The 23,982-nt window shown below is 37.0% G+C and overlaps 2 protein-coding genes across 4 annotated transcripts; both read right to left on the minus strand.

Moving 5' to 3' along the window:
* Nucleotides 1-331: 331 nt before the first annotated feature.
* LOC117430643 (V-set and immunoglobulin domain-containing protein 4-like) lies at nt 332-12,160 on the minus strand. Its single transcript, XM_034902579.2, has 10 exons — nt 12,071-12,160; nt 10,615-10,977; nt 10,011-10,277; nt 9,317-9,367; nt 8,524-8,577; nt 6,705-6,758; nt 5,527-5,562; nt 4,119-4,226; nt 3,195-3,219; nt 332-2,575 (listed from the first exon to the last, which is right to left on the minus strand). Exons 1-10 carry the CDS (start codon nt 12,123-12,125, stop codon nt 2,440-2,442), a joined length of 1,149 nt encoding a protein of 382 aa, XP_034758470.2. The 5' UTR covers nt 12,126-12,160; the 3' UTR covers nt 332-2,439.
* A 1,144-nt stretch (nt 12,161-13,304) lies between these two features.
* LOC117430642 (heat shock factor protein 3-like) lies at nt 13,305-23,478 on the minus strand. Of its 3 annotated transcripts, none has more exons than XM_034050924.3 (14): nt 23,247-23,478; nt 21,797-21,905; nt 20,964-21,091; nt 19,936-20,060; nt 19,636-19,711; nt 18,811-18,872; nt 18,649-18,730; nt 18,222-18,349; nt 17,589-17,828; nt 16,981-17,086; nt 16,483-16,551; nt 16,061-16,121; nt 14,690-14,987; nt 13,305-14,499 (listed from the first exon to the last, which is right to left on the minus strand). In XM_034050924.3, exons 1-13 carry the CDS (start codon nt 23,337-23,339, stop codon nt 14,722-14,724), a joined length of 1,545 nt encoding a protein of 514 aa, XP_033906815.3. In that variant the 5' UTR covers nt 23,340-23,478; the 3' UTR covers nt 13,305-14,499; nt 14,690-14,721. The 3 variants fall into 3 exon arrangements, with proteins under 3 accessions (XP_033906815.3, XP_033906814.3, XP_033906818.3); XM_034050923.3 differs by having other exon boundaries at nt 14,763-14,987; nt 23,247-23,477; XM_034050927.3 differs by lacking the exon at nt 14,690-14,987.
* Nucleotides 23,479-23,982: the final 504 nt, after the last annotated feature.

A 23,982-nucleotide genomic window follows, 5' to 3' on the forward strand; every position in this document is an offset into this window, starting at 1 on the left:
TGTAAAATATTGTATGTTGACACACTGTGTAATACGTGCATACAATACCTTTTCACTTGTTTGCAACATGAAAAAAAAAAAAACAATGAGTAAGCAGCTATTTTTTTGTGCAAAAGCCTACTTAGGCTCTCAGTGAATGTCAATGGCCCTCATGACTTCCCATGCTAACTACGGCTTTGAGTAAAAGAGGATGTGTGATATCCTGTGATGAGATAGCTATATATGGACACTGTCACAGCCAATGATGGTTCGGTAAGATCCAGAAGGGCTACAGAAGGGCTCTTCAAAGATCTGAGGTCTTACTAAGATCAGAGATCTTACTACCTGCCAAACGCATACAGTACAACATAGTACATATTAAGAGTAAATGTGAAGTGTGCTCACATCAACAATTAGTATTTCATTGGGAGTCTTTAATCATTGGACAAGCAGTCTTTGTGGGCAACTACAGCTACATAACAGTTCTTCAGAGATCTGAGGCTAACAATGAGATGCTAAATCACATGTGGTACAATCTAGTGCACTGTAAGCACAACTGGTCACGCTTCTTCAGTCTGTGTGGGGCTGTATTCAACTGCATACTCTAGTATAGTACAATAGGTCATTTTATTGGTATTCGGTTGGTCCAAAGTTCAATCATCACACTTAATGTATTGTCACTTAGCGGAAATATGTTTTTAAATAGTGCGTTAAACAATATGCGTGACTCTCAATCACTGCAAACAGCTCAAACAAGTACAACCAAACTACCATACAAATATGATAATGTGAATTGAAGTTACCAGCTCTTTCCAATTGAGGTTTAGATTTCCCAGCGTGTGGCAGGATCTCTGAATGCATAGAATGCAGCGGACCCTGTGGTTTTATCAGTCACAAATAATTCTAGTTTAAGAATGTAATGCATCCATACTATAACCACATGTAAGCTATTTTAACAGTCATTTAAATGCAAAGAAAGGGCCTAAGATGAACTCTTAAGTTGCTGTTTTGCTTTTTAAATGGTTTTAAAATAAGGTATCCACTCCTTGCTGAATAAAATTAAGCCATCTCAATTGTGTTTTATTAGAATAATATACAATATTTTCAGATTAAAAATACCATACTGTGAACAAGAATTCCAGTGTGAAACTATAAAGTTTTGTTAATTGACTGAATGCCACAAATATAATTTAAAATATAGCAAGTAAAAGAGCAACCACCTTTAGTCTCAAATGACAATGTAATTACACTGTAATTAGATGTGCCGTTACAAAGTAATTACATTGTTACTACACAATCAAATGCATAAAAGCATTGTAATTATAAAATATGCGAGAAACTCTAATTTTCATACTGTAATTAAAAATGTTATAACATTGTAACTGTACAACCATATGTACTTACTGTGTCATTACAGTGTAATTATAGCACAATTAAGAGACATGTATAGTAACATCAATACAACTATAATTCTGTATCTATAAAGTATAGCATTGAGGAATGCATTGGACACGTTTCTTATGCTTTAGCTTCTAGCTTTACAAAATGTTTCACACTTACAGTCCAATTGTTAACACAGCATGTCTTCAAAAAATAACATATGAACTAGACATTCAGCTGTACAGAATGTTTATATGGTCTTTATATCCTGGTTCATAATAGACAGCTGTAACAACTATTCTATAAGTACAACTAATTAGGATGATGACTTATCCAGCACGCATACACTGAATTACCCGTACAAAAAAATAAATTAGTGAAAACCAAAATTCTGCCATAAAAGTTACTCAAATGCTATTTTTTTGTGTGGGTTTACCGACATTTTAACGTGAAAACCAAACATCCCTCAATCAGATATCAGATTATATCTCTGTTTTTAAGATATATATAAATACTACGAGTTGCACTCAAGCTGCAAGCATAACAATGAGCTGTTTGTAAAATATGTAGGACATTTCGTATGGATCCCATTACTTAATAGCTGATTTCTGCAGATAAAGGTATAACAGTTTGCTTCTGAATGCAGGTGTGCTAATGAAGGTTTTGTTTTCATGGAAATCTACTCTTTATTAAATATAAATGCTTGTCAGATCAGAGTACCACAGATATCGACACACAAGATCAGCAGATCATTCCTAAACATGGAAACGATATGCAAGAACTTACAGCACTTCCAAGTATGCAGAGATAAGCCCCAAATGATTATCCAGGGGACTTGCGCAGTTTTCTACAAAACAGCAGTTTTAAAGGTTGCAAGACAGAATAAAAGTTGTGAAAAGGTTACCGCCCCAATGCGTTGTGTAACCTAGCCCTAACATGCAACTCCTGATGACTGAGCAGAGTTGTGAAAGATTGCAATTTTGATCTGTAAACTGATCACCATGCATGAATGCAGCACAGCACCATTCCAGATGACTTTGTTAACTAGGGCTGTTGTTTGACTTCTGACGCATTGATTCCTCAGCTGGCTCGGTCCGTAGTCATGGCAGCGTACTCATTCTCGTTTTTGCATATCATCGCTTCATATTCATTTTCGCGAGCAGCGTATTTTTTGTCTTCCATGTTGTTATTTGCCCCAGCAAGATGAGAGGAAAAACTACAACAATAAGATAAATCCTTACATGTTATAGACATTAACGAAGTTACCAAAAACAGATACTGTATATCTGTCTGATGCACAGTAAGGGTTTAGAGCAGCGGGGTCACACCAGTCCCCAAGGGCCGCATTGTCTTCTGGTTTTCATTCCAGCTCTCAATTAACGTAACTGCCTGTAAAACACGTGAGGCTAGAGAGAAGTGTTAAATTTGTCCAATTAATCAAATAATTAGGCCAATTAGGTGGTGGAAGCTCGGGTGGAACGAAAGCCAGAAGACACTGCAACCTTTCAGGAACTGAGTTTGACAGCTTTGGTTCAGAGTACATAGCTAATACATTGATAGCTGCTGTGTTCATGATTTCACTTTGTGAGCACAACAGTCCCCCAGTAACACCTTAGTCACCTGTGTAGCTTTTCCTTTCTGATCTGGACTTACATTTTGAATCCTCTTACCACTTTTCTTTGTGTTACCTTCTATTCGCTAACCCTAATAAAGTTAAGTGTGTCAGCCACCCACCAGTCAGGTTTTACTAAGTAAAACAAATGAATCATATACAGCAGCTATAAAGTAAACCTGAAGTGAGATTGAATTACCACGCAGTGCAGAGTCTTACTTACGTTACATTAAGGTCATTTGCATTTCCTATGAAAGAAAGAAAGAAAGAAATCTTTAATGAGATAATAAGAAACACCACATTATTTAGTTTAATTAATAAATGCAGATGTTTTTTCCATTTCTTGCAAGTCACATTGGACTAATAGGCTAGCTTTTCGACTCGAGATAACCATTCTAAAGTATTATTAACCTTAATGGTTGTATTTATGGATCATTAGGGAGAATGCATTTAAAATTGAGGCTTATAAGACACAATTAGCATTGGCAAATCCATTCCAGTGAATATCAAACAGTAGGAAGGGAACGGTGTTTAGCACAGAATAGTCATACACTGTGTACTGAAACTCAGCTCCACAAGACAGCATTATACACTAATAGGATGACCTTTAAAGGAGTTATAATCATGTTTTTTTTACTCCATTTCCTATCCTCTTAGCAGCATTATGACTACCCCGCCCCCTTTCTTCATCTGAAAATCTTGTCATACATTGCTACTGTTTTACACTTCAATTTGAAATCTGCAGATATTTCAAGTAAATGCTACTTCCTGGTATCTAATCATGTCATGTAACCTGCCGCACAGGAAGTGAGTAGATACCAGGAAGAAGCAGCTAGTTCATTCCGGCTCAGGTTTATTGTTTTTGTTACCAAGCCCTGGAAATAATAATAATAATAATGTTATTTGTCACCTCCCACATGGAGATAAAGGACAACACAACAGCCATTAAAAAAAAACAAAAAAAAACAACAACAACTAAAATAATCTTCAACAGAAGAAAAGGGAGACCAGGATTATTATTGTGCCAGCCTAACCCTAGTGATAACAAAAGCACGTGCGCCTTCAAGAACGATCTCAAGAATGAATAACAGTGCAGCACAAACAGAGTGTTATCCCAGTACTGTCATGGTTTTGATGCACAGCGTACTTTTCTTTTTCCTTTTCTTCATTATGACGTTGGCTATGATGACAGCGAAGAGCACCACAATGCAGAGAGCAGCAATCAGGATGTAGAGCCATAACAGAGTCCTGTTCCCTGGGAGAAACACAATGAAGTCACTGGAAGAGTCCAAGAGAAGCAGGGCAAGTAACAGAATAATAGAGGTGTTGTGAGAGTCATGAAAAGGGTACTCAGCATATCTGAAGAGAGAGGCGAGACACCCACAAAGACGCTTCTCCTCTAATTTTATAGCTAAGTTTCTTTTTAGAAACAATGGATTAAATTATAGAGAAAGTTGTTTAAACTAGTAACTAGTACCCTTTTGGAGTCATGCAACGATCTTATCACCATGTATGCTAGCAGTTGACATTAGGTATATGGCCAATTCTTTTAACTGTTTAAATAGTTTTGTATTTTATAAAGAAATGTGATTCAAACTTGTATGCAGTTATACTGTATGCAATGAATTGGTATACACACGTTTTTAGCATTTCTATATATCCAGCTATATTGGCTGCAGTGACCTCTACTGACAGTAAAAGAAAACCAAGGCGAATCAGAGAACAGCTCATTCCCCATCTACAGCACATTGTTTCAGATCCTCTATCCTGACCTGGTGTGTAAAAGGACAGTGCATTAACTGCTGAGTTTCCCAATAATTTGATTTCAATCCATTATTGCTTTATATGAACTTAAGATACATGCAACAGGAAACCATATGTTAGTTAATCAGCAATTGCAGCTGAATTACTGGTAATGGCATATTGTTGTGTAATCTAATGCAAAGGCCTAGTCAGGACTATTGAAACAAAGAGGGTCAGTGAGAAGGTTCCAGCTAGAACAATCCTGTTTTACAGCAGTAGCTTCAAATGGCATTTTAGGTACCTTTTAAAACTGAGTTAATTTTCTCAATAATTGTTTTAATCCTGCAGATGTTGGAGCTAATAACTCAGAACCACTCCGAATGATTTCAAACACCATACAATTTTGACTACTTTCTCTTTAAAATGCATATTTTCAATCTGTCTGGGCAGAATAGGTACTTCATTTTTCTTTCCCAGATGTGTGCTAAACGTGTCACTGACCTGCCACTAAGCCAGTGCAACAGTAGTGAGAGTAAGGTGTTTTTTCCTGTATGAAGAAACCTGGTAAAATGCGATGTAACATTGGCAGTAATGCAATGTACGGTAACCTCAACTTTTCAGTGTGCAGCTTCCTGGTGTCATGGACTAGGGCATGTTTTTTTTGTTTTGTTTTCTAAAGCAGTAAGCTAGTGACTTTTCATTTCTATCACGTGGGCTAGTTTGTTCTAAAAGGCACCTGCACCTTGTACCCCTTGGTGTACCACACTAGTCAACAGAAAGTGGGTCCTAGTTGAAATATACTTATTTGGTACCTTTTTGGCGCGACGCAGGAGAAACGGCATTTCCACCTGCAAAAAAGTTTGTTTAAATTAGCCAAGCTTATTTCTCATTTATTTCACAAGCTACAGCCTAAACTGGCACAAACAGTTACTTTTACTTTTATAACTAAAACACATTATTTTTACTGTTTTTGTGGAGCATGAATGGCATGTAAAAGAAGCTTAGTATTTAATCGATATAACTGCACATCAAGTGCTATGTAAGTACAAAGGTATGACCAATGTAAGTTAGATGTTCTTTCACAGCCCCTATAGTGTACTAGTACATTCACTATTTGTAATTACAAAATCCATTACTGACCAAAAATAAAATGATCAAAAGTACAAACTGGATCAGTTTTCGTATGCAAGCCACATACACATTCCGTCATTACAAACTGTGCGTAAACTAATACACATCCGAATTACTATGTACAATAAGTACATAGCACTTACATGTTAGGACAATAGCGATATGTGCCTAATTATGTCAGGTCACTTCAGATAAAGCATAACCCCAAAAAAATCTACACTGGGTATAATACAGGTACTATACTATACTAATCCAGATGTACAGTTCTGCAATTGGTTCAATTCACAGCTAAACTAAGCAGAATGCAAATGTTGTTTAACATGAACATGCACCCTACTCCACATTACACCTTCCATGACCATTATGAAAGACATGCAATTAACCGTGTTTTCTTTTTCCTGGTTTGCTCTGAAGAGGAATTACTTCTCCTTCACATGTGCATTGGGGTCCTTGAAAGAAAAATCAACCACTGTCCTGTCCCTCCTTCACATCTCATTAGCCCACGAAGGTACATCAGTTTACTAGCACTGACATCAACCTGTTCTGAATAAACTCCCTGAACTCCTGGTCTCATGCTGCAGCTTATCTTTCTCAGCAGTATGTGCTGTAGACTCTGTGGCTGATGTATTAGTCACATCAGTTCCTGTTGACCTTCTGTACAAATGTAAAAAATTGCTTATGTTATTGTTACTTATGTTATTGTTGTAATTCCTGTTAGCGGCCAGCTTATTAAACAGAACATTTTCAAAGTCTTGCAAGGAAACTTATTGAGGTAAGCGATTAAAAACGACAATAACAACAGACACAAATTCATTAATCATAAAAGTGTTGTAGCGGACACACTTATTGGAATCATTACCTGGTTCAGTGCTGCTGGTTTCAATATAAGAAGTAGACGTTGGAATGTTTTTTACTAAAACAGAGAAAAAAAGAAACAGAAAATATGATTTTATATATACATAGTGGGTAAATTTAATATGCAACTGTGACAGAGAAAGAATGAATCTTGGTTATAAATCTCCCTCCCGACCTGTGAGGGTTCTGTGTAAAGGGGACGGAGTGTCCCGGACTGGATGGTCTGATAATTCATTCCAAGGGAAAGGTGGAAGTCGGTCATCTAGAAAGGGGGCGGAGCTACAGTACACCAAGTCATCGACCCAGAAGGGAAGCGATGTGGCCACCACGGATTGGAGGAGAAACAGTTGCACTCGCTAACCAAGGGGACTTGACTGACGGTATAAAAGGGGACGTAGCGAGGTAATCTGCGCTTTTGTTATGGTTGTGAGAGAACTGCTGAAGGACCGTGTTTTATACCGTGAGTGTTTTGTGTTTGTTTTGTTTGCCGTGTTAATTGTACTGTTTGTCATTTATAGACGGCTAACACTTCCAGGAGCTGTCGCTTAAGGCCAGCACCCAACCCGGACTTCACTGTACTCGTACTCACTAAATAAATTGTATTTCACCACTTACACTGCAGCATTCACTCTGGACTTGTGATTGTGTTTGTGTTCTGTTATTGATTCAATAAATAATTATTATTATTGTTTTATTGTTGTTATTATTGTTGTTGTTATACATTGTAACAGTGCCACAACATAGCCCACTCTGTGATGATGTGATAAGCTGAACTCGCAGGAATATCACTTTTAATAATTAACGTGTTAATAAATAAATCATATTATTTGAAGGGGAAAAACTAAAACTTCCCTTGGTGGGGATCGAACCTACAGCTCCTACCTTGCAGCGCAGTTATCTTAACCGCTACACCACCGAGCTTCAATAGGAAAACGTGAAACATGTGTTGTAATTCCTGTTAGCGGCCAGCTTATTAAACAGAACATTTTCAAAGTCTTGCAAGGAAACTTATTGAGGTAAGCGATTAAAAACGACAATAACAACAGACACAAATTCATTAATCATAAAAGTGTTGTAGCGAACACACTTATTGGCTCATATTTGCAGTCTAAATTTGCATATTCCCAAACAGACCATGTGAACTCAGATCAGCGTACTACGTATAGCGGCTGATCTCGCACAGCAGAGAGGGACAGACACTTGATGGCTGAAGCAACAGCGAGAGGAGAAAGAGACATAAACCACACACAAACCACGTTTCCCAACACACCCCGTTCACACAAGCGGTTCTTACTGTTTGCAATGATATTCCAACAGCTTTAAACACTTGCACGTGGTTATAAATGTTCATATGGAGAATATCTTTTGGGGACCAATTGTCATGGGGGCGAATTGTCACCGGGACCAATTATCGTGGGGACCAATTGTCGTCAGGACCAATTATCATGGGCACCAATTGTCATCGGGACCAATTATCGCGGGGACTAACTGTCGGTGGGACCAATTATCACAGGGACCAATTGGTGGCAGGACCAATTATCGCCGGGACCAATTGTCTGGGACGAACTGACGATGGCGAATTGTCATGGTGTATCTCTCTCTCGCTCTGTATACATATATATATATATAATTTAATTTGTTGGAGCGGGTGAGTGTTACATCATTCAGTGGTATAGTACCTATAGTCACGCTAATAGAGAACATCACAAATAGCTTTTAGTACTGGCAATAAGACATCATTTTGTTAAGAAAGTCAGCCACCCAAGGTGTGCTTGGATTTTAGTTGCCTTGTGAAGCCCATTAATGTGATTAGGAATCATTACCTGGTTCAGTGCTGCTGGTTTCAATATAAGAAGTAGACGTTGGAATGTTTTTTACTAAAACAGAGAAAAAAAGAAACAGAAAATATGATTTTATATATACATAGTGGGTAAATTTAATATGCAACTGTGACAGAGAAAGAATGAATCTTGGTTATAAATCTCCCTCCCGACCTGTGAGGGTTCTGTGTAAAGGGAACGGAGTGTCCCGGACTGGATGGTCTGATAATTCATTCCAAGGGAAAGGTGGAAGTCGGTCATCTAGAAAGGGGGCGGAGCTACAGTACACCAAGTCATCGACCCAGAAGGGAAGCGATGTGGCCACCACGGATTGGAGGAGAAACAGTTGCACTCGCTAACCAAGGGGACTTGACTGACGGTATAAAAGGGGACGTAGCGAGGTAATCTGCGCTTTTGTTATGGTTGTGAGAGAACCGCTGAAGGACCGTGTTTTATACCGTGAGTGTTTTGTGTTTGTTTTGTTTGCCGTGTTAATTGTACTGTTTGTCATTTATAGACGGCTAACACTTCCAGGAGCTGTCGCTTAAGGCCAGCACCCAACCCGGACTTCACTGCACTCGTACTCACTAAATAAATTGTATTTCACCACTTACACTGCAGCATTCACTCTGGACTTGTGATTGTGTTTGTGTTCTGTGTGTGTTTAAAATACTGAGTCTATTATTAAATCCAACATCACTTGACAACAGTAAAATAATGGAGGACTGGCAATACACAATGATGTGTATTGTGCAAAATTGTAAAAGTTTGGTTTTACATGATAATATTACATTACCTTCAGTAGTGGATTGGTAAGTATAATCTTCAGACGTTGCTTCGATCCACTCTGAGAGAACGGAAAAAGAGACATTCATCTCAAACTTCAGGGTCTCGATACCCTGAGATAAATTATCTCGTGATCATGAGATAACGGAAGGGTAATATCGAGAGCCTGAGATAAATTATCTTGGGATCATGAGATAATGGAATGGTAATATTGAGATCCTCTAAGCTGCGGTCTATTCACAATATTGTTGCATCTGACTTCGCTAGCAGACATACTTCCAATGCTGCCATTGTAATTAATATACAATCCTTTGTGAGCAAGGTACAGAAAATCAAATATCTGCAGTAACAGTGCAAGAGAGTCCTTAGGCCATTCAGGTCTATAAAAATATGTGTACCAACAGGATGCCCCCCCCTCTCTGCTCTGCTGGCATTAGATATTGGGTCACATACTGAAGTTATCTGTGGCAAGCTCGTGTTATCCTGCATTACTCAAATAGCCATTATCTAAACGGTCAGCTTTTAAAGATATTGTGAAAGGTCTGTAAGTACTATTAAATGAAAGCATTAAAACTCTTTTAGGTAAGGCCATGCAAAGTTAGGGTAATAAAGTGTATTTAATTTCTTATTTGAACTGTTTCTAATGCCACTCCTGCGCTGTTTATACATATCCACTACTGTTTTAGACATGTGGATTTGCCTACCTTGTACAATAAGTTCTATTGGATCACTCTTTTCTACTTTCTTTCCAGAAGCGTAATTCTCTGCTTCACAATAGTATGTTCCTGCATCAGATACGGTGAGGGCAGCTTGTCTTGATAACCTTGTTTTGGTCCCATCTGATTTCTTCTTGTACCACATGTATGTGATGGGTAAAGATCCGGCAGCTGTACAAGTGAGACTGATGCTTTGACCCGCTTGGATGTAGAGTGGGGACTGGACGTTGGGCATAAATGGTTTTGAAACAGGAACTAGAACACAATTGAAAATAAAACATGAGCATTGACTGGAACAATGTGTATGTCTATATTTAAAACCAATTCACTTGTCAAATAATGTTTTAATAGAGGTCAAACAGTTTCATACAGACACCTTCCATCTATGGAGCAGTGCTTCAGAGGACTCATTTGTTAGGTAAATGGAATCTCGGACCTGCAAACTATATTATATATAAGCTGCATCTCCCTGGTGCAAGTCAGTTCCAGTCACAATAGTTAAGACTGCAAGATGTGATGCTTTGACAGAATGCTGATAGCATCCATATAAATGACTATAAAACTACTGCACATATATTTAACTGCCTCTTACCCTGGACGACAGATACTTTGATGAGCGCTGTGTCCTGCACTGTGTTTTCACTCCCATTTCTCCAGGTCACTTCACACATGTAATCTGCTCTGTCCTGGAAATACATTTCTTTCAGAGTGAGCGAGACATTCCCGACCTGGTCAGTGCTTGGAATGCTTACTCGGGATCTGTACATCGAGAGAGGAATGCTGTAGCTGAGCCTGTCCCTGTAGAGAAGAGTCTTAGTGTCTCCATCCTTCCTCATTGTCCATTTTAAACTCACTTCCGAGTATCCCGGAGAGAGCTGGTAAGTGCACGGTATGGTAACATCTCTGCCCAGAACTGCAGTGATGCTGGGCACCGCGCTCAGGTTTTTATTGGCATCTGTTGGCAAAAAACAAAGAAAAAAGAAATGAAGGTGCAACTCATGTTCTGATATAGTGCTTTTGTGATTGATTCCACCCAATTCATTTTTTGTCCTACAGGATTCTACTATATGATTAAAAAAGGAAAAAAGGCAAGGCCATTCATTTTTCAGTGTATCATACATTTTATTGTAGTAATATATATATATATATATATATATATATATATATATATATATACATATATATATGTGTGTGTGTGTGTGTGTGTTATGGTTCATGTGTAAAATCGGTAATTCTACAGATCAACCGGTATATGTGTAGATTTACCAGCTCAGTGGTCAATGTATAAAATAACTAAGGAGATGGTAGTAAACAATCTCTTACTTACGTCCATGATCACTGTCTGGCAACTATTCACAATACAAAATATATATTTTTGGTCTGTATATAGGACAAAACATTAATATATGGTCTGCTAAATACATGTATTATTATTATTATTATTATTATTATTATTATTATTATTATTAATAATAATAATAATAATAATAATAATAATAATAATAATAATCATATTAATACTACTACTACGACTACGACTACTACGACTAATAATAATAATAATAATAATAATAATAATAATAATAATAATAATAATGCAAGAAGGGATGCGGTGAAGTTTAGAAAGATTAATTAAATAATAAAATAAAAAATCCAAAGGCTGGACTTTAAGAAAAATAAATAATAAATGACTTAGTTTACCCAAGTACGTAACAGATCTTACAGAAATCTTATGCCATTAAGCTAGCTTACACGCCTGGATCGCACATTAGGGAGACACTGTATAATGGGAAGTATCTAGTGTATACATACATTAAAGACAACAAAGTCTCTTCCTATTCTGTGATCCAGGACAGGTTATATAACTATATAAACAATGGAGACAACTGTATAATTAATCACACAGTACAATAGGATAGTGAAAACATTCAAGAAGAATCAAGTAGCTGATTTTGCTTTTTAAAGCGCTTCTGAATGAAATTTAAATTAGGGTTACCTACGTTGTGTGAAACAAATCGATATTGTCAAAAATAAAAATAATAACTCACCAACACCTGAAGCACTAAATGCCAGTGGCAAAATGAATACAAACAGCAGCTCCATTTTGGAGAACAGATACTCAAGACTGGGGGAAAAAAAGGACCTGACCTTTTTTATACATTTACTGGTGACACCAGTTCTCCTTTTTCTCTTTCCTCTCATCACGTAAGTGGTTGTAACATGCTAATCCGGACCCTTGTTTTTTTTCTGCAGAGTTGCTATTTTCTATTCCTTGTGCTCCTCGCTGCAGTGATATCAGCCTGAGAAAGCTAGTCTTATTTTAATACTGCTATTTCATATACCTAACAAAATCCCCCAACAATTAGCGGAATAGTGAAACCATGAGGCATGGTGTTGTACTGCCTCAATAAACTACAAACAAAATCGACAACAATATTAATTCACAACACAATGCAAATTTTTTTTTTTGCTATATAGCTGGCACAAGGCGGCTTCTTCTTTTTTTTTTTTTTGTTGAGCATTTACACGTATAATTCATATTCATGTTTACCCATCCTCCAAATACAGGGTGACTATGAAGACCACTTCATAATGTAACTGTGGAACAACCATTTCCAATAGAGCCATTTAACTGGGTGATGCAATTCTAAGACTCCGGCTGTTAACATGACCTTTAGACATCGATATCAAACCTCAGTGTTTCATGACATCCAAGTAACCACAGCACCTTTCTCTCTCTGCTATAAAATCAGAGAAGTATATAAACCACAGCGGTCTTCTAGGGCAGACTGAATTCCCCTTTGTTCTAATCTAGTAATTCATGGCTAATCACTAACCTATACACCAATTAAAAAAATTCATGGTTTTCAGCAAAGTCTGCGTGGAAAACCTTCACCAGTGCCCACTATGCAATTCTGAAATGCCAATAACCTCTTTAAGCCAACTGTATAATCCTGCTAATAGGCACATTGGTTACTTATATGGGAAGCTGTTACGCGTTTGTTATGAAGGAATAAGCAAATGCAGGACTTGTGCTGCTTTACTTTACTTTGCAAACACAAAGGTATGTTGTGACAGTAAAATTGTATGTAGATTTCTATTCGATTTTCACCTTATTTTTTTTCCTTAACTTCAGCTCTATTACAGAACAGTCCACAACTTATTACCTACCTTATAAGGGAAAACCCCACATACATGCATACCCCTATTTTAGTGATAATACAGAAATTAAAGTGACTTTTTAGCTGGAGAAAAATTGTAAGCACAAACAATAAACAGAGGTAAAGGGGACAAATATTTATTTAGATTTAATTCATGTCTGACGTCCTCCATTTTAAAATCGTGACACGAGTACGCCCCATTGCATGGAGTTACATTGTAGGCTTGTAATAAAAAAATACATAAAAACACTAGAAAATGACCCTACAATGTGAAATGCCCTGTCTTAGCTTGACATGCATTAGTGCTGAGCGCATTTTATCAATATACTCTCATGGACTGCTTATGAAAACATCATTTTTTAATGTAGATTAAAAACATAATACATTTTAACATCAATAACATTTCTCTACAAGGAAGTAAAAAAAACAAAACAAAACAAAAAATGTATTTGATAGAGGTATTAGGAGCCCCAGGGCCTCCCAACAATACTTTGATTCTACTCACAATGTGTCACCTTAACTTGCCTTTAAAATAAATGTACTGCATATGACTAATTTCTTACACAATTCCATTGTACTTAGCAAGGAATATTGTGTAATGTACCAAAATTACCCTATGACTTCAGAATTACAAAAACACAAAAACAATGTTATTATTATTATATATTTCTTGTAATAATTTGCTGGCTATGTAATGATATTGTATACTGTAATAAACATCCCTTGAGTGTCCATAATTGTTTAACCATTTAAAAAATAAAACAATTTCCTCAATGTGAATTCTAGTTTTGCAAATGCAGTGACTTGTACCAAAAGATGCATGGGGATAAGATGGTCATTTAGCACCAATGCGTTTACAAGGTTACTGCGGACTGATGTGAAAATATCTGCAACTGGTGGGAAAATGCCTAAAGTTTGGGAAGTTTTCTGTTAAATGGATGCATGGATGATTAAGGATGTACACGGAAGCTGTTAGGTACAGCAATACTCCTCCCCTGTATCTCTTAAGTATTTTCACTGGGGGTATGTATTTGCGTAGGTTAGCACCTGCTAAAGCTGTTCTTTTAGCTTCATGGAATCAACACTATGTAGTTGTGTCAAAGACAGTTGTCACAGTGACCGACACACGCTTAATGCAGCATCTGTCACAAGGCAGGCATTTAGAAAAGGTGTAAGGTTTACAAATGTCTATCGTAGCATCAAAGCTATTTTTTAAGGTTGTACAGAGATGCTTCAAGGTAGTGTTCACAAGGTGTCCTTATTCAAGATGTATAGAACATCTTCTGAAAAAGATGGATTGGGTGTGTTGACTGGTCCTGAAACAAAAGTTAAAAGAACGTATTAGAAATACTTCTATTTAACGAACAGATGCATTGCGCAAAAAAAATAAAACAACAAAAAAAAACATATCACACTGCTTTTCCATAAATTCAGACAAATTACAATCTGAACAGGTTGAAATGCATTTATTTATTTATTCATTTATTTATTTTAACAACAAATAACCTGTGATCTCTTCAGTTTGTTTACCAAAGCCTTTATCCTTTTTTCAGCCGGATTGAAGGGGAACAAGATTCACCTTTGTTCTTTTCCTCGTAAAGCTCATGAATGTCAGTCGTTTGGTTGTTAGGGCTGTACTCCACTCTCAGGTCAGTTGTGCTGTCTTTGAATGGCACAGAAGGCTCATCCTCAAGAGACAGAAAGGAGGGCTCTGCAGGGCCAGCCACCTCGGGCTCTAAACTACAGCAAAGCTCTTCCAGTAAGGTTAGTAGGGGATTGTGTGTGCACTGAACTACATGCTTCCCTGTTGGAGAAATAAAGAACACACACTTTCTTAAATGTTGTTTCTTTTTAATGTACCAGAGAATCACTGATTCTTGGACATATTCTTGGGAGTTATCTAGACATTTTCCTGTAATTTCTGAGTTAGCGTTTGGGAGAAGGTTTTTTTTCTTCCCTGTGAGTCATTCCATACCAACTCAATCACAGCCGTTGCCCGACAGTCTCAGGTTTTGCTAGAAAAATTCACCTGGGGGTTTTCGGGCCCGCTGAGTTCAGAAATGCTAATCATTGTGACCTGGCAAAAGTCATCCTACAGTGAAAAAGTGACCCTGACCAGAAAAATCACCCTGGGCTCAGCTTAGACGCTCCCATCATGTGTAGCACCTCGTTCGACTCGTAATGAATAGGGCTTTCGAGAAAAAAATACCAGGAACACCCGACTCACTTTTGGCAGGTTGCCAGACAAGGGGTAAGTGACGAGTTTTATTCAAACTTCAGCCCAACCCTTTACCCTGTAGGGGATGCGAGTCCTAAAATGTTAGTATTGCTTTAAGAACCTTAGGGACCACTCTTCCAAAACTTGTCAAACACTTCTGGTTTCAAGTTCCCCCACTGGTCATTAACTCCCTCAGCAATTTGAATTTTTTGTATTTCTACTAAGTTTAACAAAACTCGAGCTGTGACTTGTCACAGCTCGAAGGGGAAATTAAAAAAAAAAAAAGAATAACATTTCTGAATTTTTCTAGCAAAATCTGACGGTCGGGCAACAAAATGCCCCTTTTCTGGTTGCGCTGGCGTGGAATGACCCCTATATAAATTCTGCTTGACCGACAATAAAAAATATATACCTTTGCCATGCAAATATGCCACCACAGGAACCACACCTAATCTAATTAAGAAGAATTAGGTTTCCTATTTTCTACACTTGAGTGATCAAATAGCCTTATAAACATTATAAACAGTCAAAAGGTATAGTAGCATTGACTGTGGAAGACCATTTGAGCAGTTCATTCATTCAGCCCATGGTGTCAAACTAAGATACTGGCTTTAATGTTTATTAAAATGAATAAATGATGCTGAAGACAAGCAACCTACCATTACTGCTGTCAATTTCGTCTGTCTCTGCATTGTCGCTGGTTTCAAAATGTTCTGACATCTAAAGAACATAACTGAGTTTATGAAATGTTCACGTGAAACACAGGTTACATACATCTAATAAAGCAACAGGTTACAATTTTATAAGCTGTGTTATGAAAACAGATACGGCAAACAGACTCAAAGCACTATTACTCTCTATAAGTCAAAATTACTATCTCTGATCAAAATGGGATTTGTTTTTGTTACTATCCTCCCAATATATTTTTCCCTTCACAGTACATCAGCCTTTTACTGTTCCAGTGTAAGCCAACTAAATCTCTGTTCCAGTTTTTAATTATAATTTGTATTCCTAATTCCGTAATCATCACTGATGACATTGAACAAAAAAAAGCAAGACAATGTATTATTCCTTTACTTACAATTCCAATAGTTGGAGAACTTGGCGATATGATGTTCATATCCTTAGCAGAAATGCCAGGATTAAAAAGCTGTAAAGAGTAATACATTGGTAAACCTCTAAAGTTTCTGAAACAGCTGGTATAACCATCAGCTTTGTACAGTATATTGTTTTTTTTTTTGTTTTTTTTTAAATTATGATTTCCAAGGGCGTTTAAATGTTTGATTAACAGCAACATATTCCTATAAAAATGTACACATGAATACTGTACAGTTCTACGACACACACTTCTATTGGACGTTATAAAATGCATGTATATAATAAGAAATCACAGCTATACTACTGGACCATAAATTAAACTACAGTTCTGAAAGAAGTCTAAACTTGAAGCTCTTTCAATACTGTACAAATATTTCATAGATAAACTGACTGCACATTACATTTCTTAATATGTTTTTTTTTTTTTTTAAACATTTAATATTTTCTGTGTTCTACATAAAATGAAAATTGAGATATTTACTTCATCAATCAATTCAGGCCTGATGTTGAATTGATTTCCAGACAGCTGTGTATGCAAGTTTCCCAAGCTGATATCAACGCTACCCAGGAAGTCCAAGACCTCATCCCTAAAGAATACATAATCCATGCAAAAGAATGTGTCATTTGTTCAGTTTCTTGTCAGTGTTAAAAACAGTGCATAAAACATAATGAATTGTGCTTCATGTAAGTTCATGTATGTTTGGCCCCAAGGAATGAATGGGGTTATGTCCAAATAGGGAAAAGAGCAAATATGGAGAATGGGCATCCTGCAAGAATACTTGTTCATGACAAATAAATAAATAAATAAATGCAGAAATATTTATTTTCTGGCAACTCTTTTAAGACAAGCGTTTACCCTTACTAACGTTCACAATAATGAAAAGCACAGCAGTATATTAAAGCACATGTAAATTATGGTAAAGCATAGGTAAGCATTGTAGTCCAGAGAGGTATTAAAAAACATAACAAGCCATACAGTAATAGTATAACCATGGAAACACTACAAAAATGGACATTCAGATTTGCTGTGGTAACCCTTTATAAGGGTAAGCATGGCCTAAAGCAGATGTCCTGTTGGCATGTGGTTACCTGTCCCCTATTGAATCACTCTGAAGAGCAACCTCATCCCCAGCCTCATCGAGGATGGATTCAATGAAGTTGTCTGGAAACTCAGCAGCACTGGCCTCAGTGGAGGCTGCTGTGGCATCTGTATTTAATTGCTTGGTTTGAGGAGGACTGACTGAGGCTGAGATTGGACTGCTTGGTGCTGCCTGACCCTCCGTTCCAGAACCGGAGTCCTCAGTCGTTACTGTACCTGACAGCCCACCCCTGCAAAAGATAAACTTTGCTAATAGATGGCCGGTTTGTCACTCTCATTAACCTACATGAAAGAAGTGGCACATCAGAGAATTATCACAGTGTTCATTTGCACTACCAATAGAGCTAATGAGGAAGTGCATCATTCTTAGTAAAACCACATCTGCATCTGGCAGCTAATGTTCTTCTTATCCCACACAAATTGGCATAATTGCGATACTGAAGTGGATTTGTGATGCTAATTGGCTTTAGTTCCAAGGGTGCTTTAAAAATCGTCTTTCTAGTTGGTATTATTGTCAGTGATATGTCATTAAAAAGGTATTGTCAAAGTACTCAATGGGCTTCATTTACATGATCTAATTTTGTGTGATTTGCAATCATATTCTACTAGTCATTCTAACTCACCTCTTAACTTTGTCTTTTTCTGAGGAAGCTTGAATAAGCTCACCACTTTTGACGGGCTCAGAAATATTTGTGATGTCCGTAATGACAACCCTGCTTGAAAGGGTAGCGCCATTACTGTCTGAGTAACTCTGTAAAACAAATTGAAATCTTACAGACTAAGGGTTTTGTTCGTGTTCTTTTTAATTACTGACTATTATGAAGACTACTGTAGTAGAATTACAATGCAATTTTAATATAACGGGCCCTATGCACAAAGCATTTATCTGTCTTATTTAATGATTTTCTTTTTTCAGTCTGTTTTTGTTAATAACATAGTTTAGTATTCAAACTGTATGTAACAGACCATTTATATAATAGAACCACAGCTACACAAACATTTATCAAAATGTATTAGCCTGTTCTGATTGTCTAAAATGTGGGGACTTACAGTACCACTCTGTTCATCGGCTCTGAGAACATAAGGGTGGCTGTGTTTTGCGAGAGGTGCTTCTTCTGACATCATGATCGGCCTAAAAATAAATGAGACGAAATTAGTTTGTGATCGTGGCTCCAGACTAAAGTAAGGACAACAACATCATCATGAAATTACCTTTTTCTTTTGATTCCAACAATGCAATTTTCATTCACAAGACTTGCAATGAACTGAATCACCTGAGGAACAAAAGCACACGTAGATATTTAAACACAATAGAGTTCAGACAGCTTCTGAAATGACGTTGCAATAGCCAGACAGTTAAAGAAATACATACATAAAATGAGGGTATGCTCTCCAGTGAACTGCTGTAAAAGAACTGCAGCTTTAACAGAGGCAAAGCTGGGCAACTGAACTTGAGTTCAGGGAGCTGGGCTATAATCTGCTTTCAATTTCAGAGCTTGGCTGAGTTTTATGAGGAGTGAAGTTAATTAACAGAGGAGAGTGTACTGAATAAAACTGCTTTGTATGAACTGTGTACCATAATTGTACACTGTAATTCTCCCTTATATTTTAAGATGTTTTTTTAGTTTTTTGGTTGGTATTTAGTTGCCATGTCATGCTTTTACTGGACTTATTAAAAACTGCCTGTGCATGCATGCTCTGGGATGACACAACAAGTGTTGACTGGCTACTGAATGTTAAATTAATTGATTGCAACTCTTTGTAAGATATTGCAAACAGGCCTGCTTTGGACTCACATTTTTTTTGTTTCATCCTGATTCATCCTATTTGTTTTTATTTTTTTTACACACAAAATGTTATGTTGTTACAAACAATGCAACGTCAACAGAATATATACTCTTATATTTGGAAAATCACAAGAAAGTGACAAGGATTCATTAGTACATTCAGGCATTCGGTTATCAGTTCACAGTTCACAATACACACACATTGGAGAGCTGTTTGGACTCTGAAAGGAAATGCTCAGATTTGTTTTACCTTGCCTATCATCTTCTGTTGTTGACTGTGCTTATTTCTGAGAGAAGCCAGTTCCTTCCACAAAGCTTTGTTTTCCCTAAAATAAAAGTTGGCACAGCTTGTTACCTACTCACGCAGTCTGCTACATGTTTGTAGTCTAGTCTTAGAATAAAAATAAAGAACAGAAATATGGGTGGCTGGGTTTCTGTCATGCCTGGAATTGTAATCCTTAAATGCGTGTTGACTTTAGCAATTTAATTGACTGTCACATCCAGTTAGAACAGTAACAGCAGCTTGAATTATTTTGAGATTATCAGTTACCTCTTCATGGTTTCCAGTTTCGAATCCATGTCATCCTGTTTACCTTTCACTTGATGCACATCAATCAGCACTTTGTGCATTTCTTCCTGGCTGATCTTTGTTGCCTCTGTTCTGACCGAAGACACCTACACATATGCAATGCATTACTGTACCTTGATTATAAATGAAATAGCTTGCATCACTTGATTTTCAAGGTGTGGTATCTGAAGCATAATCAACAAGTACAGAGAAACATCATCTGTAATTGACAAACCCAGGCCTGGAAGACCCAAAAACTGTCTAACAAGGATGAGCAATACTTGAAGACAATATCCTGAAGGAATAGAAAGACAAGCGTTGAATTGACAACAGAACTGGCAGAAGGCACAGGTGTCGTTGTCCATCAAATCAACAGTATGAAGGTCACTCTTGAAATCAGGACAAAGGATGTGTTGCAGTAAGAATACCTCTGTTAAGAAAGGGGAGCAAGGCTAAAGGGCTAAAATATGCACAAGAACACTGAAATTGGACTATGGAACAAAAGGTGCTTTGGAATGTTGATGGATGGACAACGATACCTGTGCCTTCTGCCAGTTCTGTTGTCAATTCAACGCTTGTCTTCTTTCTATTCCTTAAAGATATTATCTTCAAGTATTGCTCATCCTTGTTAGACAGCTTTTTGGGTCTTCCAGTCCTGGGTTTGTCAATTACAGATGATGTTTCTCTGTACTTGTTGATTATGCTTCGGATACCACACCTTGAAAATCAAGTGATGCGAGCTATTTCACTCAATGTGTTTCCTTCTTCATGCAAGTCAAGGCTGTTATAATAGTAGAAAACACTAGTGGAGGCTTTGAGTAAATTGCCGATGCTCATAATGCATCAGAGTAGAAAAATGCAACATGTCTAAGACTTTTGCACAGCAGTGTGTGTGTGTGTGTGTGTCTATATATATATATATATATATATATATATATATATATATATATATATATATATATATATATATAATTTAAACAGAAGCAGACTGTCTTAGCCCAATTGTATACCTTGCGTTTGATATTTTCCAACATATCCTCTTTGCCTTGCTCAAAGCAAGGATGATGAAACTCAATGCCACCATCCTTTTCTTGTTTAATCAGACCACCGTCCACACTCACCACCTTTCGAAACCCATCTACAAGCAAACAAAAGAAGTAGGTAATTTCACTCTCGGAAAAATCCCTCACAATTCAAAACTCTTTCAACACTGCAGACCTGTATACAGATCAAGGTAAAGATAACTCCGCTCAGAACAGCTGCCCAGTAAACTCATGCAATATGTTACATGTGGCTCTATGCATATCCACTTGTATACGTTTTTCACTATTTCATTACAATAGTATCTTGGTAACACTTTAGTTTAGGGATCCGTTATAAGTGGTTAAAAACAGTAGCACACACAAAAAAAGCAAAAGTGTAGAACAGTCTTATTATTTCTAACCATATTCTATAATTATTAATAGCATTATTAATCACATGTTTATAGATTGTTTATAATCACTAAAGTGTTAGTTATCTTATTGTAAGGTTACTCAGGGTTTTTTAATCTCCACCCTGCCACGATAAGTCACTGCCTGACTGAATCAACCACCAATCCGTATTAATAAGAATCAACCACCAATCCGTATTAATCAGACACTAAAAATCAGTGCCTGTTGCAAGCCAGCTGGATTTTCAGGTACTAGAAAATTCAGTTGTAGCATCCCGGCAGGGTATAGGTTGATCAAGTGCTGAAATAGTTCAAAGTCCCCTGACTTGTTACAGACAGAAAATAGATGCAGAATTATATTTTTGCCAACGATTTTAGCAACAAAAACAAACAAACCAAAAAAAACCTTACACATATTGAGCTGTCGAATAAAACTTGACATGTTGCTGTGCTTGAAGTATCTTGGAAGGATTTCTGTTGTGAACTTCTGTTCATCCACCACCCTGAAATTCTGTCCTTTCTAAAGAACAGGACAGAGAACATGTCACTGCAAATGGCACTCTTCAGGATCCAACAAAGAAAAGTGTAATAAAATATTCTTGAGGTAACAACTAGCAACAAAAAAACAGCTTAGTTGAATGAAAGTTGTTGCTTGAGTACTTTTTTTGCAAGTCGTATAGTTATAACTTTTAAAATCACTTTATTCTTGAAAAAAAAAAAAGTTTTACACTGGCATCGAAAGAGGACCTTTAAGTATTGCTCATTAGCGTAATGCAATGACATTTATAAACTCTTTAGTAAACACCAAACAATCTGTATGAATGATGACGAGAAGCGTAAGGTGCTTTTCTTTTCGGAATATACAGGCAAAAACGTGTTATTCCTCAGGAAAACGTCAGCACCATTAAAAAGAAGGTAACTGACTGCATACAGTATAGAAGCTGGGATCTCTGTAAATACAGTGTGTGCTAGAAATGCTGATATAGTTACACAAGGTTCAAGGTTCAATACTCCCTTTTAAACCTAGTCATTTACTGGCACTGGAATCAATATGATCTCTGAATTTAAACCTCGTTGCTACCCGTGCTTGGCATATTTAGTTATGTTTTTAACATTAATGCATACAAAACTTCCTGTCTTATTCCAAATGTCACGTCCCCTTCATGATGCACTGATTGTGTAATGTACAGTGCTGCTGGGATGACCTAGGCATTCTGGTCATCACAAGGGAAGAGATTTCAGCAAACACCCTTCACTGTTCGGTTACTAAGAAACAAATCATCTTAAAACAATTACTCATTTGCCGAAAGAGCAAAATTGCCAAATTTAAGTAAAACGGGGATGTCATCTAATACACGGATGAAGCAACTTTGCAATTCAAAAGAAACACCAATGAAAATGCTTGGCATATTATTGCAAAACAATTAATAATTAAGTCAGAATACAGTAATGGTTTCGTTTATTGCATTTGAGGTTTGAGTAAAGAAAAAAAGTACAAGTACAAGGCAATATATTTGGGCTACATAAATGTGCCCTTATAAACAAATCAACGACCTTTGTTACTGTTACACCACATTATTATTTTGTGAATGAAACTTCTAAATGATCTTTATGATTAGGATACACCTATACTGCAAAAAAAAAAAGCAATTAAAAAAAAAATGTCGATGCGGCCTAGCTGAAAAGTTTTAATTTTAAAATGTATACAAAGTTTATGTAGCCTAAATAACAAAGCAAATAACGTGCACGCTACAACCAAGTCTACAGAGCACTGTAACGAATGTGTATTACAAAATAAAAATAAAAAAGCGTAATATTTAAAGAAAACTATTGTAAATACGTGTCCGGCTTCCGGCCTTACCGAGCTCCAACAAATAACATCATTGGTGCTTGGACTTTCAACCAACGTCCAGAGTTTGGAGACAAATCCTGGGACATTGATCTTTTGCTTCATGATTTTGCAGATTGTACAGAAATAATAAATGTGTTTCTACGTTAACGAAGACAACGATGACATTTCAACAACATTACACGCAGATAAATAAATAAAGAAATAAATAAATAAATGATCGTTCGTTCTTGTTGGGTGACGTAGCACATTTCCTTGTCTCTGATTGGCCAGGTGTCCTAGCTCTGGTCTCCGCTTACGTGGCGCAAGGAGTGCTGGTGTACTGGAGGAGTTAGTATGTGAAGACGTTTTATAATACCAGTTTGCTGAAATGCGGAGAACAGTAGTTGTAGTTGTCGTACATTACAAAGATATTCGGAGACTTTGTGTGATCGTGTCAGCAGTGGACGTGAAATATACAAATAAACACCTTAGCATTATCCTTATAGTGTACTTACCAGAAGTTATATGAGAGCATATTAACTAACAGCAAAAGCAGCAAAATAATGTATCGTGTCTCTGCTTTACGCAACGAAAACTGGATTCAGTAGTAGTTCTGGTATTTTTGCAAAGATTTGTTCTCAGACCGAGAAGCTGAACTTGAAAAACATTGAAAAAGTGACATCGTCGTATGTCACTGAATTCATTAACTTAGTTTCTTTCTCACATTTTAAATGAAGAAACGTAGTATGTTGCACTATGTTACAGT

The sequence above is a fragment of the Acipenser ruthenus genome, chromosome 26 (assembly GCF_902713425.1).
Source record: "Acipenser ruthenus chromosome 26, fAciRut3.2 maternal haplotype, whole genome shotgun sequence".
NCBI classification, from domain to species: domain Eukaryota; kingdom Metazoa; phylum Chordata; class Actinopteri; order Acipenseriformes; family Acipenseridae; genus Acipenser; species Acipenser ruthenus.

Excerpts from the sequence above, each read along its gene's own strand:
- LOC117430643 (XM_034902579.2), bottom strand. The coding sequence starts at position 12,125 with ATGGAGCTGCTGTTTGTATTCATTTTGCCACTGGCATTTAGTGCTTCA. Across the intron at positions 8,578-9,316 it reads TTACCAATCCACTACTGAAG|TAAAAAACATTCCAACGTCT; the intron begins GTAATGTAATAT and ends TCTCTGTTTTAG. Across the intron at positions 6,759-8,523 it reads AACCAGCAGCACTGAACCAG|TAAAAAACATTCCAACGTCT; the intron begins GTAATGATTCCT and ends TCTCTGTTTTAG.
- LOC117430642 (XM_034050923.3), bottom strand. The coding sequence starts at position 23,339 with ATGAAGCAAAAGATCAATGTCCCAGGATTTGTCTCCAAACTCTGGACG. Across the intron at positions 18,731-18,810 it reads GTTGGAATCAAAAGAAAAAG|GCCGATCATGATGTCAGAAG; the intron begins GTAATTTCATGA and ends ATTTATTTTTAG. Across the intron at positions 17,829-18,221 it reads GAAAAAGACAAAGTTAAGAG|GGGTGGGCTGTCAGGTACAG; the intron begins GTGAGTTAGAAT and ends TATCTTTTGCAG.